This window comes from Euprymna scolopes, chromosome 7 (genome assembly GCF_053919585.1).
Source record: "Euprymna scolopes isolate OS-2025 chromosome 7, ASM5391958v1, whole genome shotgun sequence".
In the NCBI taxonomy this organism is placed as follows: domain Eukaryota; kingdom Metazoa; phylum Mollusca; class Cephalopoda; order Sepiida; family Sepiolidae; genus Euprymna; species Euprymna scolopes.
In genome coordinates, this window is record NC_136488.1 from 37,160,273 (window position 1) to 37,176,436 (window position 16,164).

The 16,164-nt window shown below is 36.0% G+C and overlaps 1 protein-coding gene and 1 long non-coding RNA gene across 3 annotated transcripts in view; one reads left to right on the forward strand and one right to left on the reverse strand.

Moving 5' to 3' along the window:
• LOC145279681 (DNA polymerase epsilon subunit 4-like) overlaps positions 1-5,503 on the forward strand; it is a 144,436-nt gene extending 138,933 nt beyond the window's left edge. For both annotated transcript variants that reach the window (XM_080130954.1, XM_080130953.1), the window contains exon 4: positions 5,213-5,503. In XM_080130954.1, the coding sequence (XP_079987080.1) occupies positions 5,213-5,226 (14 nt within the window). In that variant the 3' untranslated portion in view covers positions 5,227-5,503. The remainder of the gene's footprint in view (positions 1-5,212) is intronic.
• The window catches only part of LOC145279682 (uncharacterized), a 57,692-nt gene that overhangs the window by 27,609 nt on the left and 13,919 nt on the right, over positions 1-16,164 (reverse strand). The window lies entirely within an intron of this gene.

Consider the following 16,164-nt stretch of genomic DNA (forward strand, 5'->3'; position numbering starts at 1 on the left):
GGGAGAGACTGCAGAGGTCAATTTCTTTTTTAACTATAACCCCTTAACATTTATTGTTTTGCGCTGAAATCAAGTTATTAAGTTAGATCCATGTCCAAGGAACCTATATCTAAAATTTCAATTGTTTATACCCAAAATTGGCGGAGGAGTTTGTTAGAGTTCTCAAAGGTCAAATTGTTGAACTTTGAACCCCATAACAGCCAAATTTGTGGTCGAAAATGGATTACAAAGATTTCCCCAAATCTCAGTACCCTGTATATCAAATTTTGAGTCTGTAGACTTTAAATTGGCAGAGTTATTGCGTTGGGAAATGTACACAGACACATGCACACATTCACTTTTCTACATGCATATATATATGTTAGTGATGAGACGATTCCTAAGTTTTTCCCGATTCCAATACAATTCCGATTCTTTTAAAATCACTAAATATTTAGCAATAGACTTGTTTTTTCTTTAGATTACTGAAAAAACATGTGATATATTTTTGTGAAGGTAAAAATAAACTTGTGTGGTTAATCTATACATTTTAATTTTGTTTGTTTTTTGTAGCATAAAACCAATACACATTTACCATTTTATCTTTAGTAGAAGTAATGGAAAATTAAGTTTTAAACAAAAACAACTCAAATTATAAACAATTACAAAAATCGTTTTTGGCATCGGAAAGTAGGCACAATTTTCTCCAATATCTATTCCGATACCTTAAAAAGTTCCAATTTTCTCGATTCCAATTAATCGTCTCAACACTAATGTATGTGCATATATACACATATATATATATATATATATATATATATATATACATATATATATGTGTGTGTTATAATGGAATAATTCCAGGAGGAAATCCGGGTATGAGAGCACAATGTGGTAAACAGAGCAATAGCATAAAAATAAAACACGGAAATTACATAATTGTCGATGCAATAATTTATTTCAACCTTATGGTATTTTCAAGCATCTAAACTAGACAATTACATTTTTGATACTGAAATAAATAAAGAAAAAGAATCGGGCCTCGACCGTCAAAAAACCAGAGGGGGTGGTAGTAGCAATCCACTTAATACATTTTATAGAGAGGGTGGGAGGGATTTTTTTAAAAAAAACAACAACAACAACAGAGTTTTAAAATATAATCTTAAAAAGATAAGATACAAGTTAGAAAAGCATTTCATCCAAGGCATGAAAATTGTTAAACAAAATGCTTTTACTATAGGATTTAAAAATAAAGGTACAAGATTCAATTTGAAATTTATTTATCTTCAAAGTGCACTTTTATAAATTTTACAAAGTAAGGTATAAAAATTTAATTTAAATTGAATCAAAAAATTACCTTGGATTTATTTTATGTAATGTACATTTTGTTGCAGTTTAAAAACATTATCTTTCATCTAGCAATTAATGATATAGATATAAAATTTTCAATCATTTTCTTAAAGTGCAACAGAATGTACATTACATAAAATAAATCCAAAGTAATTTTTTGATTCAATTTAAATTAAATTTTTATACCTTACTTTGTAAAATTTATAAAAGTGCACTTTGAAGATAAATAAATTTCAAATTGAATCTTGTTCCTTTATTTTTAAAGCCTATAGTAAAAACATTTTGTTTAACAATTTTCATGTCTTGGATGAAATGCTTTTCTAACTTATATAGTGTGTATGTTAAAATTTAGATTTATTTTTTGGTATATCATTTTTTATTTCAATAAATAACCGATTAGTATTAAAGAACACAGGAATTATGTCACTCATGTAAAGGTGATATACGAGAAATAGTCACAATTAACATAGAAATTTGACATGCTAGTGTCATTACTGGGTTAGTCTTCAGGAGAGATGGAGAAAAATTGTAAGTTATTTGTGAAAGTGGATAGTTAAATTTTTGAATCTGGAATTTTTATATTTTGCTTCTCAAGTCGGTGTGAAAATGAACGTGTTTAAAACTACGTTCGCATGTAGTACTTCTATCATCTTGAGCAGTGTACCCATCGAGATGGACGATCACTTCACTTTAAGATTAGGATCATGTCCTCTGACCGATGCCTCCGTTCAGTCTCAAGAGACAATGGATACCTCTTGTGAGGCAAGAGTTACACAATTGTCCAACCGCATCTTTCCTGAATTAGTACTGCTTGAGTTCAGTGGCAAGGAGAAGTTCAAGACTGATTGGAAACAATGCCGAGATAAGCGGAGAGCACATACAGCACCTGGAATTCCCAAATGGTCACCCATTTTAGTACTGACCAGACTCCATGTTGCTTAACTTTGGTGATCTAACAGGAACCAGTGTGTCAACGTGATTATGTCGTCCTCTGGCCAAACGTACTCAAAAAGTAGATGATTAAACCAACATCGGGCAGGATGCGTTCACGTGATTCTAAAGTGATTTGTTGTTCAAATGTGCAATGAGGTGAACTGACAAGCAAAAGTTGGGTAGTTCAATTGTAATTGCCAACAGTGGATCCTGTGAATAATGTGAACTGATCGTGTCACCAACACATCATTTATTTGATGAGCAGATTTCCCATCAGTGATGGACAACCTGTTGTAAAGATGATTTAGTCATGTCATGCATTCACCCACCCCTTCTAACATAGACAAAATGACAACATGCTCAACTGAACTCTTGATTCAGCACCATCAAGAAAATGTCGGCCTTTAGCATTTGACAGCCAGCCATTTTTTTTTTTTTTTTTTTTTTGATTACATTTTCACCCCAAACAAGGTGTAGGGGGCTACTATCAGGGGAAACATCTACTGGGGTACTATGTAGGGATTAGGGCAGCGAGATGTTGGTTCACGTTGCACTTGAACTTATGCATGTCAGTACAGTTGGAGAAGCAGTGACCTGGAATGGAATTCCAAAGTCTAGCAGTTCTGGGGAAGAAACTACTGGAGTAGAAAGATCTTTTACATCTAGGGATCTCTACAGTGTGGGGGTGGGATTTTGCAGCTTGTCGGGTCTGTCGAGGGTGTTCACGTCGTGGGGGCACAAGTGCTTGCAGTTCTTCAGAGCATTCACCATTATAATACTTGTAGAACAGGCAGAGGGATGCAACGTTTCGACGATGGGACAGGGGCTGAAGTTTAGATGCCAGTTTAGGGCCTATCAGATTTGTGACTCTCTTTTGAACCCTGTCAAGGAGCGAGAGACTAGTAGCCGATGCACCGGCCCAAATATGACAGCAATACTCCATACATGGGTGAATAGTGGCCTTATAGAGGTACAGGATACTTTCGGGTGTTAGAAGTTTTCTAGCACGGTAGAGAGAGCCCACCTTCCTTGCAGCGGCCCTGGCAATGCCCTCGATGTAATTGTTCCAACTCATATTTCCTGTGAACGTTAGGCCAAGGAGCTTGAGAGACGTACTCTCAGATAAAGAGTCGTTGGCCATTGCTATAGGTGGTAGAGAAGGTTTCTTGTAATTATTGAATGAAACCAGTTTTGTCTTGGTGGCATTGAACGTTACCATCCATTTTTGTCCCCATTCCACTACTGATTGGAGGTCATCCTCTATAGAGAGATTAAACATTATCAGATGAGATGTGTTCAATTGCCTACTATGGTGTTGTTTCATCTGAAATGTAGTGGAAACAGTTGATATAATCAGATCAATCTATCCTGAAAAGTTTTATTTATTGACGATCACTCATGCAAAGATAAAGTGATGATACAGAGAAGAAAAAGCCCTCCTTATAAACACTCGCATGTATGTTTAAAGAGATTTTATTTTGTTATTGGAAACATTACAACTAGATGCTGGTAAAATAATTAAACATATAAAAACAAGAATGGTTATTTCCAGATTCATTAGAGCCTATAATCAGATCAATCTATCCTGATTCTCGCTGTTTAACATTGTTTTTTTGTCCTTTAGTTCTCACATTCCATGAGAGATGTTTTGGTCAAAATCTATCTATATAATATTTATTTTTTATTAGTTTCTGATTTTTTTTTAGCTCCTTACATTAAGTGGTTTCATGCCTTGTCTGAAGCAATTTCCATAAAAAAATTTTTTGAATATATCTTGAGTGAAAAAGGTAAATAAATTGCCTGTCGATATCAAAACATTTTGAATCAATTTTGTTTAAATTGTAAACTATTATAAATAACATGTTTATTGTTTATAGAATGTCATTCCATATCAAATGAATATGTGTCAATCAATAGATTTTTGTAAGATAATTCATAACTGTTGGTGCATTATGCATGAATGTATACATTTAGTACTCTTAACCAATTGTTAAGGTAAATATATATTTGAAAAGTACACTGATTTATTGGTAGTTTATGGAATGTGGATTAAATCTGAAGAAATTCTATAACTATTTACAAAATTTTATTATTTGCATAGTTTCACTTTTAGAAACATTACCTTTATATTTGGAAGAGATTTTTTAGAAATTTTAAACCAGACAATCATTTTTTCTTTTTTTTTATAAATAAATAACATTTTAATAATTAATCTTTCAAAGCAAATACTTTTTCTTTGTTTCTTTTTCTCCACAAAAGAGAGAAAAAAAAATGAAGAGAAAAAGAGATAAAAATCTTGCTTTGAAAAAGATGTTTTACATCAAAAGCTCAGTTATTAAAATAAATTATTTAAACTAAAAAATACACTGTTTAGTTTTAAATTTCTAAAAAAAATATCTTATATTTACTAATGGGCCAGGAGACCGGGGTTCAATCCTCGGTCAAGTCATACCAAAGACTTAAAAATAAACATGGTACTTGATGCCCTCTTGCTAAACACTCGGTATTATAAGGGGAGGGTCAATAGAAAATAGAGCAATGTTGCGAATAGTGGTGTCCTCTTCTACATGTTTGTGTAGCAGCTAATCAAAGAGGATCCTTTGAGTTGCCTTCAACTATAGTCAACCACTTAGCTTTTATTTATAATACTTTTTAATAATTCGACACAATCAAACGTATCATAGAGATAAGCTTCATCAATCCATCGTAAGCTTTTTTTAATACCAATATTGTCATAATTGCTCAGGTCACTCTGGAGTTATAATGATATATATCGTAAAATAATGTTTGAAGTTATTGTATTAGTAATGTTTATTGAAAATAAATTTTGATAACTTGCTACATTGGCTTTTTCCTATTTATTATAAATATGAGGAAAACTAACAAAAATATAAAAAAAGAAAAATAGTTTATTTTATTATGTTAAGTTAGCTTTTACTTTTTATTTCAGGTGCTCTGGAATGAAAAATTCAACTTGCACAGATGTTAGAAAGCTATCTCTCCTGGTAGTGAACATGATACATCAAGGCTGTGTACAACTGAACAAAAAAAATCAAATTTGGACACTTTGATTTAAAAAAAAAAAAAAAAAAAAGTGTGAATGTGTTTTAATATTCATTGAATTTCTTTGAAATAATTCCAAAGAATAAATAAAAACAATCATTTTGTTATTTGAATGCATGTATTAATGTGATTATATAAAAATATATGACCAGTTTTTACTGGAGATCAATTTTTCACATGTATTGTTTTATGTTTATCATTTTCATTGCTTTTATGTTCAATTGTTTTGTTTTTTAATTATTTTATTTAATACTGCACATTGGTCAGTGTTGCTTTAGAATACTCAAAGCATTTAACTAGAGACTAAGAATCTCGAGTTAGGGGGACCCTGCATCAGTATCAATTAAGTTAACTAGTTTGAATTTTGACACGTCACATTTGCTACATGTCAGGATAACTAAATATGCAAGCAGAATTGTTCTCAGGGACGGATAACATAAACTTAGGGCAGAGGTCAAATGCTATAGACAAAATAGGAGTCTAATGATATGGGGATATGACATCACATTTTCGAGTGGAGAGAAAACTAAGGTTTTCAGTTAGTCTCTCATAGAAAGTCAGGCGAACGAGCCACAGCCCATAATGTAGGGAACTTGTAATCTAGGTGAATGTCACATCGATGTTTGTTCATGCATGTCACTTATTTCACTAAGTTAGAAAATTAAGTTTAAGAAGTAAATAACTAGCTAAGATAACATTCTCCCTCTTCTAAATCCAAATAAAACCTTGAAGAAAACTCAGCAGACTTCTCTTTGTGTCTTTCCTGTATGAAAAGTTTTATTTATTGACGACCACTCATGCAAAGATAAAGTGATGATACAGAGAAGAAAAAGCCCTCCTTATAAACACTTGCATGTATCTTTAAAGAGATTTTATTTTGTTATTGGAAACATTACAACTAGATGCTGGTAAAATAATTAAACATATAAAAACAAGAATGGTTATTTTCAGATTCATTAGAGCCTGTAATTTTTGGGAGGGTGAAATCGCTCCAGACAAAGCATGAAGCCACTTGATGTCGGGGAAAATAAAAAAAAATACTACTTCAAAACCTTGCCAAGAATAGATGTTAGATGGAATAGATTCTGACTCAGAAAACGTCAATTCTTCTCTTTTTGTCAAAAACATTGTTCCTGGAATATGAGGACTAAAGTACAAAATAAGGGAAGCGAGAGCTATACAGCTGTCTAAAGTAAACTCACAAACTATATAAATATATCATTTATATAAACATAATGAAAGGAGGTAACATACTATTAGGCTAGAGGTAATGTAAAGCCTAAATCTGTCCCCATGCTCAATTTTTTTAATTTTTTAATTTTTTTTTTTTTTAGCAAATACTCCATCTTTGGTCTTAACAGAAGCCGGTTATGTTGAATTTTATGTGCACTTGACCTTGTAATAAGTTAATAAAAATAAACTACATCTATATAAAAAAGAACTTATTTCTTAACATTTTAATGAAAACTTAATGTCAAAACAAATGCATACCCAAGTCCAGGGATCATATATCAGAAAAACTGTTGGAAATAAGTCCTTCACCTTTCATTTGATGACCAATGCTTGTAAGATTTTTGTAAGAAGATTAGTTGTCTCAGCAACAAGTGCAGGATCTGTCACACAGATGTTAAGAGTATTAGAGTATCAGACCTGACCGAATGGTTAATTGTAGGCATAAACAGATTCATGCCATCCAAAAAATTCCAACAAAAACTTAACAACCAGCCATGGTTCTCCCCAGAATGTGCTGCTGCCATTGTGCACAGAAATCACTTTTTCCATTGCTACCAACGTAATAGATGCACTGAGACTAAAGCTGCTTTCAGGCCCACCAGCAACTGCTGTAAAAAGTATTAAAAATTGCAAGAGACCTATATGCTCAGTCCATTAAATCCAAAGTAGCTGAGCAGCGGCTTGGTGCTCACCAATTTTGGCAAATAACAAATAGAATCCTGAACAGAAGCGTGCGTTCTATCCCAACTATCATCAATGGACCTGAGGTCATCTCATCAGCATCAGACAAGGCCAAACTATTTGCCAAGAACGTTGCAGAAATCAATTCTACCCTATGCGACGAAGGCCATCAACTCCCCGTATTTCCTCCTATAACGCACAACACGCTATGCAACATACAAATATGTGTGCGTGAGGTCGTCAAGCTCATCAAGAACCTTGATTCCAATAAAGCAACTGGCCCTGACGGTATGCCAATTATAGTGTTAAAAAAGCTTCAACCATAACTTGCCCCCATACTTACAAAACTGTTTAAGCGTTGTCTTAAGGAGAAGTGCTTTCCAACACACTGGAAAACCTCATCAGTATGCCCTGTATTTAAGAATTCAGGTGATAAGTCATCTCTCTCTCTCAGTACAGACCAATAAGTCTCCTGTGTGTCATGAGTAAGTTGTTGGAATCCATATTAAATAAAGAAGTAGTCAAGCACCTCAGCAGAAATAACCTTAATGGCACGCAATATGGTTTCCGCTCTGCAAGATCTACAGCAAATGTGTTAACGGTTATATCTTATAGGATTAGTGAATCTCTTGACAAAGGCTTCATTTCTAGGGCAATTGCTCTTGACATAACAAAGGCCTTCGATAAGGTATGGCATAAAGGCCTACTTCACAAGATTTTCAGCTACAGTATAACTGGAAATGTTTTCTAAATCATTTCTCTCTGATAGGCTCGTAAGAGTAGTGGTTGATGAGCAGAAATCAGAGACCCGAAGTATTAATGCTGGAGTCCATCCTGGGCCCAACTCTCTTCCTGATCTATATCAATGATCTCCCAAAACACATACTTAAATCATTCGTTGACATCTATGCTGATGACACGACCATCTATGGCAACACATCAAAGGCCGTAAATGACAATGTTCTCTCAAATTCTCTCTCCTCTGATCTTGAGCGCATGGTACAATGGGGGAAGAGGTGGCTAGTTACCTTTTAATGCATCTAAAACCAAGCTCCTATCTTTACATCAAAAACGCTCTGATCCCCATCTGGCATCAATTGAAATGGATGGCTCTCGTCTAGGGAAGACCCCATGTTTTGATAAACTTCTGGGTTTGACCTTTACTCCTGATCTGAAATGGAACACATACATCAAGTCTGTTGCCAGGGACGCTGGGATAATGGTGGGATCCTTCTACCGCTCCAGAAGATATCTCACTACTGATGCAATTCTCTATCTATATAAAAGCCAAGTACGTCCAAGGATGGAGTACTGCTGCCACATCTGGGCAGGAGCTGGACTATAGACTATATAGACTTTGTGGCTTAGTGGGGGATGCCCTTTTCTCTTCCCTGCAGTGTCTCTCCCACAGAAGAGATGTTGCGAGCCTATCTTTGTTTTATCGTTATTTACATGGCAAGTGCTCTCTGAGCTCCAATCTCTCGTCCCTCCTCGCCAATCTTTTATGAAAAACACCCGTCTAGCTGAAACCACTGTCAAAAATTTTCCCCGCTCTCTATCTGTGTCTAAATCAAAACGTAGATTCCATGAACAAAGCTTCTTTCTTAGAAGTGCACGTCTGTGGAACTCTCTTCCGCTTGCCTGTTTCCCTCCTTACTTCAACTTGGATGTCTTGAAGTCCAACATAAACAAATTCCTGATTAACCGCCCCCTTAAGTAATGACACATTATCAAATCTCCAATTCTAACGAATAATACAACACTACCCCATTGATTACTGTACACACAATAACCCTTATCCCCGAGTGGCCATTGGGCCTTGATAAGTGGTGACCTCCATGTGAAAAATAAAAAAAGAAGCCAACTGACATCTAACTGTAAAGTTCTGTTAGAAGATGACTACAATACAATACGACGCAGTGGAGTGTGCAAATATCTCCACTTGACTATCTGTAAAAAGTTAAATATTGAGTGTAGCAGTAAGTCCTGGGAATATATGCCAGAAAGAACTGTTAAAATTAAGTCATACACCATCTGCTATGACTATGCAATTCCCACAATTATATACTTAGAAAATGGAGCTGTTAAACCTGACGTAGTGGTATGGGACAAGAGAGAGAAAAAAGCAAAGTCAGTGTCCATAATGATGTTAATTTAAACAGAGCTGGGGAGGAGAAGATAGCGAAATACTAAGGTCTTATGTTGGGCATTAAAAGAAGTTAGAATCTGAGGAAGATTTCCATGAGTCCTGTAAATTATGAAAAAGAATGTAAAAAAAAAAAAAAAAAAATACTTCACACGAAATTAACATCTGCCTTTTAAAAAAAATCAAATTTTGCCCAATTTCAACCATCGTTACCAATCATTACGGTATAGTCTGAGTGTTCTCTTGACAAATTCATTAACCCTTATCCTCGAGTGGCCTTTTAGCCTTGATTAGCAGTATAATTGCGGACTATTATCCTCATCTTCATAGCTGTTGTTTCATGACATTTCAGCCAACTATTCCTCAGAGTCCGTGGTGCAGGGGCAGAGGTGTTGAATCTATGATTCCAGGTGAGCATTGTCTTAAGATAGCGGTTTCAATCTCACCCAAAGCCAGTCAGAGGATTAGTTAGCCAAAACGTGGTGAGGCGACAACAACTATGGAAGGCAGTAATTAATGAGGATACAGTTAAGAGATTTGACATTTCTATCCTGTCGTAGTTAACCCACCTGATGAAGGCCTAATCCCAATACCCCTTATGTAAAATCTCGAGTCTGTAGACTGAAAATTGACAGAGTAGTTTAGTAGGGAAATGTACACGCACACACACAGACAATTTCATTTTTATAAATATATAGATTGCTAATGGAAGTTGAGGTCAATCAGTCTCCCTTTTTTTCTTTTTGACCTTTTGCTTGCTTTGTAGATCTGTCTTTCAAGTTAGTTTGATTTACAATTTACCTCCCTTTAAAATTAATCAGTAAATATTTTAAGAAAGGTTTAATAATTTATTTTTGTTATATTAAATATATAATAATTAATATAATATATTAAATCACTTTAATTAATTACTGTTAATGTCGACAAAACTATTGCATATTTATGAAAAAATTATTTTGGACCATAAGATCACACATTAATAATACCAAACATTAATTTATTATGAACTATATAAAAAAGAAATAGTTATGCAAATTAGGCTTGTTTTAATGAACCTTTTACCTTTATGATTTATACAGTGTTTCAAAATAATCGGTTGTATTCGTGATTTAAATCAGTAATCCATTTTGGTGATAAAAAAAAACTTGCATTTATTCATTTAGATATGTAAGAGAAGATAATATGCATCCATTTGAAAAAGTGATTTTTTGTTGTACAAGTGCGTTAGGAGTGGTTTCTTTCCTTTCCCTACTCAACACCACTTCGAGATGAGCATTTCTGTTCAGTGACAACCTATCCTCTTTCCAAAGCAAGATTAGAAAAGATGACAAAAATAAAGGAAATTGAATACAATTTATTCTTTTCTCCTCCTACGACATATTTCTAGTAACTAAGTGAGTCACAAGAACAAGTGTCGTGGGCAGATCAAATTGTTACTCAACAAATGAGTTTTTTTTTTTCTTTTTTGTGTGTCAGAAATCTCAGCACGGATATTTTTTCTGTGTTTAACTGCCTACCCTTCCTCCCCAGCAAGATTGACAGAATATGGATGTTTTCAACTGTACTCTGAAGGCCTCCTGAGTTTTATTTTGTGTCCCCCCTTAAAATGCTGTTAGATATTTTTTTTTTTTGTTTTTTTTTTTACAAGGTAGTCACCACTTATCAAGGCCCGGAAGCCACTTGGGGATAAGGGTTATTGCATGTACAGTACGTTAGTATTGGAGATTTGATAAAGTGTCTTACTTAAGGGAGTGGTTCATCAGGAATTTGTTTATGTTGGACTTGAAGATATCCAGGTTGTAGTCAGGTGGGGAAACAGGCAAACGGAAGAGAGTTCCACAGGCATGCACTTCTAAGAAAGAAGCTTTGTTCATGGAATCTACGTTTTGGTTTTGGCACAGATAAAGAATGAATTTAAAGTGGCCTTGCGCAGTTACGAAGAGACAAATTGGATGCTCATGGACAATAATGACTCCAGTAATATCATGAAGTTCGAAAATGCTTCTCGAACACAGACACCACCAAATTACGCACCTCACTACAATGTTTTCCCTAAAAGTAATTTCCCAAGAAAAAGAATAAGATGATCTGCTAGTTGTGGATGACCCAACCACAAAAGTTTCCAATGTCGATATAAAAGCTCTAAAATGGACTCCATAAAAAACGTTGAGAACTTTGAGGAAGAACATACATTTCTATTCACATGTAACTTTGACAATACCACAAACGTTAAAAATCTCCTTGTAGACTGTGGTGCTACAGCACCCATTATCACCAAGGAATCCGATTTTATTAATTTTGATTCAAACTTTAATCCACAAAGTCATTTTGTCGAACTTGCCGATGATAGTCAAATAAATGATATAGTTTTGAAAAGAGGCGATGCTAAAATGTCACTACAAAATAATAAAGGCAAAATTTGTAACTGTATTCTAAAAAATGCTCTTTTCATACCTTAAACATGCAGGCTGCCATGAAACAAGGCGGAATATAAACCAAAACAAGTCAAAATTGATATACCCGAATGGAACTGTATTTGACATTAAAGAAAATGGCTGACTATATTATTTAAAAAGTATCTCTCCTTCCAAAATGGCACCACTGCAAGGGCATGGCGAACCCTTTTTGAGATGGCAAGATGTCTACCTATCGAATCGAAATTAGTGCATAATTTATGGATGTACACTTTAATGGCAGCAGCATATATCAGAAATAGATCGTTCAATAGAAGATTAGGCAAAACACCATATGAAGCGTTTTGCAGTGTAAAACCCAAAATGAACCGAATGCATATATTTGGTTCAGATTGTTTTGCATTTATAGAAAATGCCAGTAAACTAAGTATTAAAAGCAAAAATAACCTTCTTAGTGACACACAATATGGATTCCGTTCTGCTAGATCTACAGCAGATGTGCTTACTCGTGTTATCTCACAGGATAAGCAAATCTCTCGACAGAGGCAACCTTTCTAGGGCAATTGCTCTTGACTTATCAAAGGCCTTTGATAGAGTATGGCATAAAGGTTTACTTCACAAGATCTCCAGTTGCAGTATAGCTGGAAATGTCTTCTCAATTATTAAATCATTTCTCTCTGATAGGTTCATAAGAGCAGTAGTTGATGGGCAGAAATCAGAAGCTCTCAGCATTAATGCTGGAGTCTCCCAGGGATCCATCCTGGGCCCAACTCTCTTCCTGATCTACATTAATGATCTTCCAAATCACATCATTTGTAGACATTTATGCTTATGACACTACTATCTATGGTAGCACATCTAAGACCGTAAATGACCAAGTTCTCTCTGATTCTCTCTCCTCTGATCTTGAGCAAGTGGTTTGCTGGAGAAAGAGGTGCTTGTTACTTTTAATGCATCTAAAATCAAGCTTTTATCTTTAGATCATCAACGCTCTGATCCCCATCTTTCATCAATTGAAATGAATGGCTCTCGTCTTGGGGAGGCTTCATGTTTTGACAAGCGTCTGGGCTTGACCTTTACTCCTGATCTAGAATGGAACACATATATTAAATCTGTTGCCAAGGCCGCTGGAAAAATGATGGGATCCTTCTATCGATCCAGTAGATATAACACTGCTGATGCAATTCTCTATCTATATAAGAGCCAGGTACGTCCAAGGATGGATTACTATTGCCACATTTGGGCAGGAGCTGCTAGAAAGGACTGTCTTGATAGAGTTCAAAATTGACTTTGTAGCCTCGTAGGAGATGTCCTTTTCTCTTCCTTGCAACCTCTTTCTCACAGAAGAGATGCTGTGAGTTTGTCTCTGCTTTATCGTTATTTTAATGGCAAGTGTCAGCTGAGCTCCAATCTATGGTCCCTCCCTTGCCAAAAGTTCACAAGATACACCCGTCTAGCAGAAAACACTATCACTAATTTCCCCCCACTCTTTATCTGTGCCTAAATCTAAACGTAGATTCCATGAGCAAAGCTTCTTTCTTAAAACTGCACGCCTATGGAATTGTCTTCCGTTTTCCTGCTTTCCAGCTGACTACAATATGGTTGTATTCAAGTCTAATGTAAACAAGTTTTTGATGAGCCGTTCCATATAAGTTAACAAATTTACCGAATTTCCATTACTAACGATTACTATATTGTCCAATTTCTACTGTACATTCTTTAACCCTTATCCTCGAATGGCCTCTTGGTCTTGATAAGTGGTGATGCCTATGTAAAAAAAAAAAAAGAAAAAAAAAAAAGGTATTTTCGTAGGTTACGATAAAAACAGTCCAGCATGTTTAATCTACTTTCCAGCCAGCGATGCCATATTAGTGGGTAATTGTTACGGCTTTACCTTATCAAAACAAAACAAAAAAAAATTTCTTGTCTTTTGCTCTCTTATTTTCCCTCTCTGTCCTGCTCCAACCAAGTCTACCAACCTGCTCCACAAACCCCAAAACCTCAGTAATCATGACAAATCTCCAAAAAAGAAACACGAATAAACCTAGAACCCCATCCTCCAACATAGACCCCTACTACCAGGTCTCCTTCAACATCAGGGGTCTACATTCCTACCTTCCAGAGGTTAAACCCAATTACAGGAGACGAAACCGGACATATTCTTTCTAAGTGAAACTGGCATAGGGCCAACCACTTCTCTAGACGAATTCATAATTAAAGGATACTCTAACTTAAAATCTAAATCTGACCCCCAAGATCGCTATAGGCATGGAATATGTGCCTACATTAAAGATGGCTTTCCATATGGTAGGGATATCTCCAGAGAAGCCTCTAATTTACCTTATATGTGCTTTCGGGTTGCACTAGCTTACACCACTGCATTTATATTTGCCCTCTATCGCCCCCACAACAGTGAGGTTACTATCTTTAAGAGCATATCTGAGAAAATTGACCACATCCTGTCTGCTCATCCTTCAGCTAACATTCACATTTGCAGTGACTTCAATGCCCATAATGTGGAATGGCTGACCCACTCAAATAAAACCGATGACAAGGGGAGGTTTTGTCATGATTTTGCCATTGCCTATGACCTCACTCAGATTGTTCATGGACCCATCCGTGTGCCCGATACACCCGATCAATATGCAAACCTTCTAGACCTTTTCCTCACAACTTCCCCTGAGCTGTGTTCATGTTCTGTTCTATCTTCCCTAGGATCCTCTGACCACTCTGTTGTAGCATTTAAGATAAAAATGAAATGTAATAAGTCTTCAGACGTATCTCTCCACCGTACTGTATATCGATACTCTATGGCTGACTGGGGTAGCTTCCGTACATTCATATCTGACCTACCTCTGCATTCCATGTTTAAATAGGATGTGTCCTCTATAGTATCAGACCTGACCGAATGGTTAATTGTAGGCATAGACCGATTCATATCATCTAAAAAATTCCACCAAAAACCTAACAGCCAGCCATGGTTCTCCCCTGAATGTGCTGCTGCCATCGCGCACAAAAATCACTTTTTCCATAGCTACCAACATAATAGATGTACTGAGACTAAAGCTGCTTTCAGGACTGCCAGCAACCACTGTAAAAGAGTAATAAAACATGCAAGAGACCTATATGCTCAGTCTATTAAATCCAAAGTAGCTGATCAGCGGCTTGATTCCCACCAGTTCTGGCAACTAGCAAACAGGATCTTGAACAGAAGCATGCGTTCTATCCCAACTATCATCAATGGACCTGAGGTCATTTCATCAGCATCAGACAAGGCCAGACTATTTGCCAAAAACTTTGCAGCTAATTCTACCCTATGCAACAATGGCCATCAACTCCCTGTATTTCCTCCTATAACAGACAACACGCTATGCAACATACAAATATCTGTGCATGAAATCGCCAAGCTAATCAAGAACCTTGATTCCAGTAAAGCAACTGGCCCTGACGGCATTCCAGTTATAGTGCTGAAAAAGCTCCAACCAGAACTTGCCCCCATACTTACAAAACTGTTTAAGCGTTGTCTTAAGGAGAAGTGCTTTCCAACACCCTGGAAAACCTCATCAGTATGCCCTGTATTTAAGAATTAAGGTGATAAGTCATCTCTCTCTCTCAGTACAGACCAATAAGTCTCCTGTGTGTTATGAGTAAGTTGTTGGAATCCATATTAAATAGAGAAGTAGTCAACCACCTCAACAGAAACTACCTTCTTAGTGACATGCAATATGGTTTCTGCTCTGCAAGATCTACTCCAGATGTGCTAACGGTTACATCACATAGGATTAGTGAATCTCTTGACAAAGGTTTCCTTTCCAGGGCAATTGCTCTTGACATAACAAAGGCCTTCGATAAGGTATGGCATAAGGGCCTACTTCACAAGATTTCCAGCTACGGTATTACTGGAAATGTTTTCTCAATCATTAAATCATTTCTCTCTGGTAGGCTCATAAGAGTAGTGGTTGATGGGCAGAAATCAGAGGCCCACAGTATTAATGCTGGAGTCCCCCAGGGGTCCATCCTGGGCCCAACTCTCTTCCTGATCTATATCAATGATCTCCCAAAACACATACTTAAATCATTCGTTGACATCTATGCTGATGACACGACCATCTATGTCAACACATAAAAGGCCGTAAATGACAAAGTTCTCTCTAATTCTTTCTCCTCTGATCTTGAGCGCATGGTACAATGGGGGAAGAGGTGGCTAGTTACCTTTTAATGCATCTAAAACCAAGCTCCTATCTTTACATCTTCATTGCTCTGATCCCCATCTGGCATTAATTGAAATGGATGGTTCTCGTCTTGGGGAGGCTCCATGTTTTGGCAAGCATCTAGATTTGACCTTTACTCCTGATCTGAAACGGA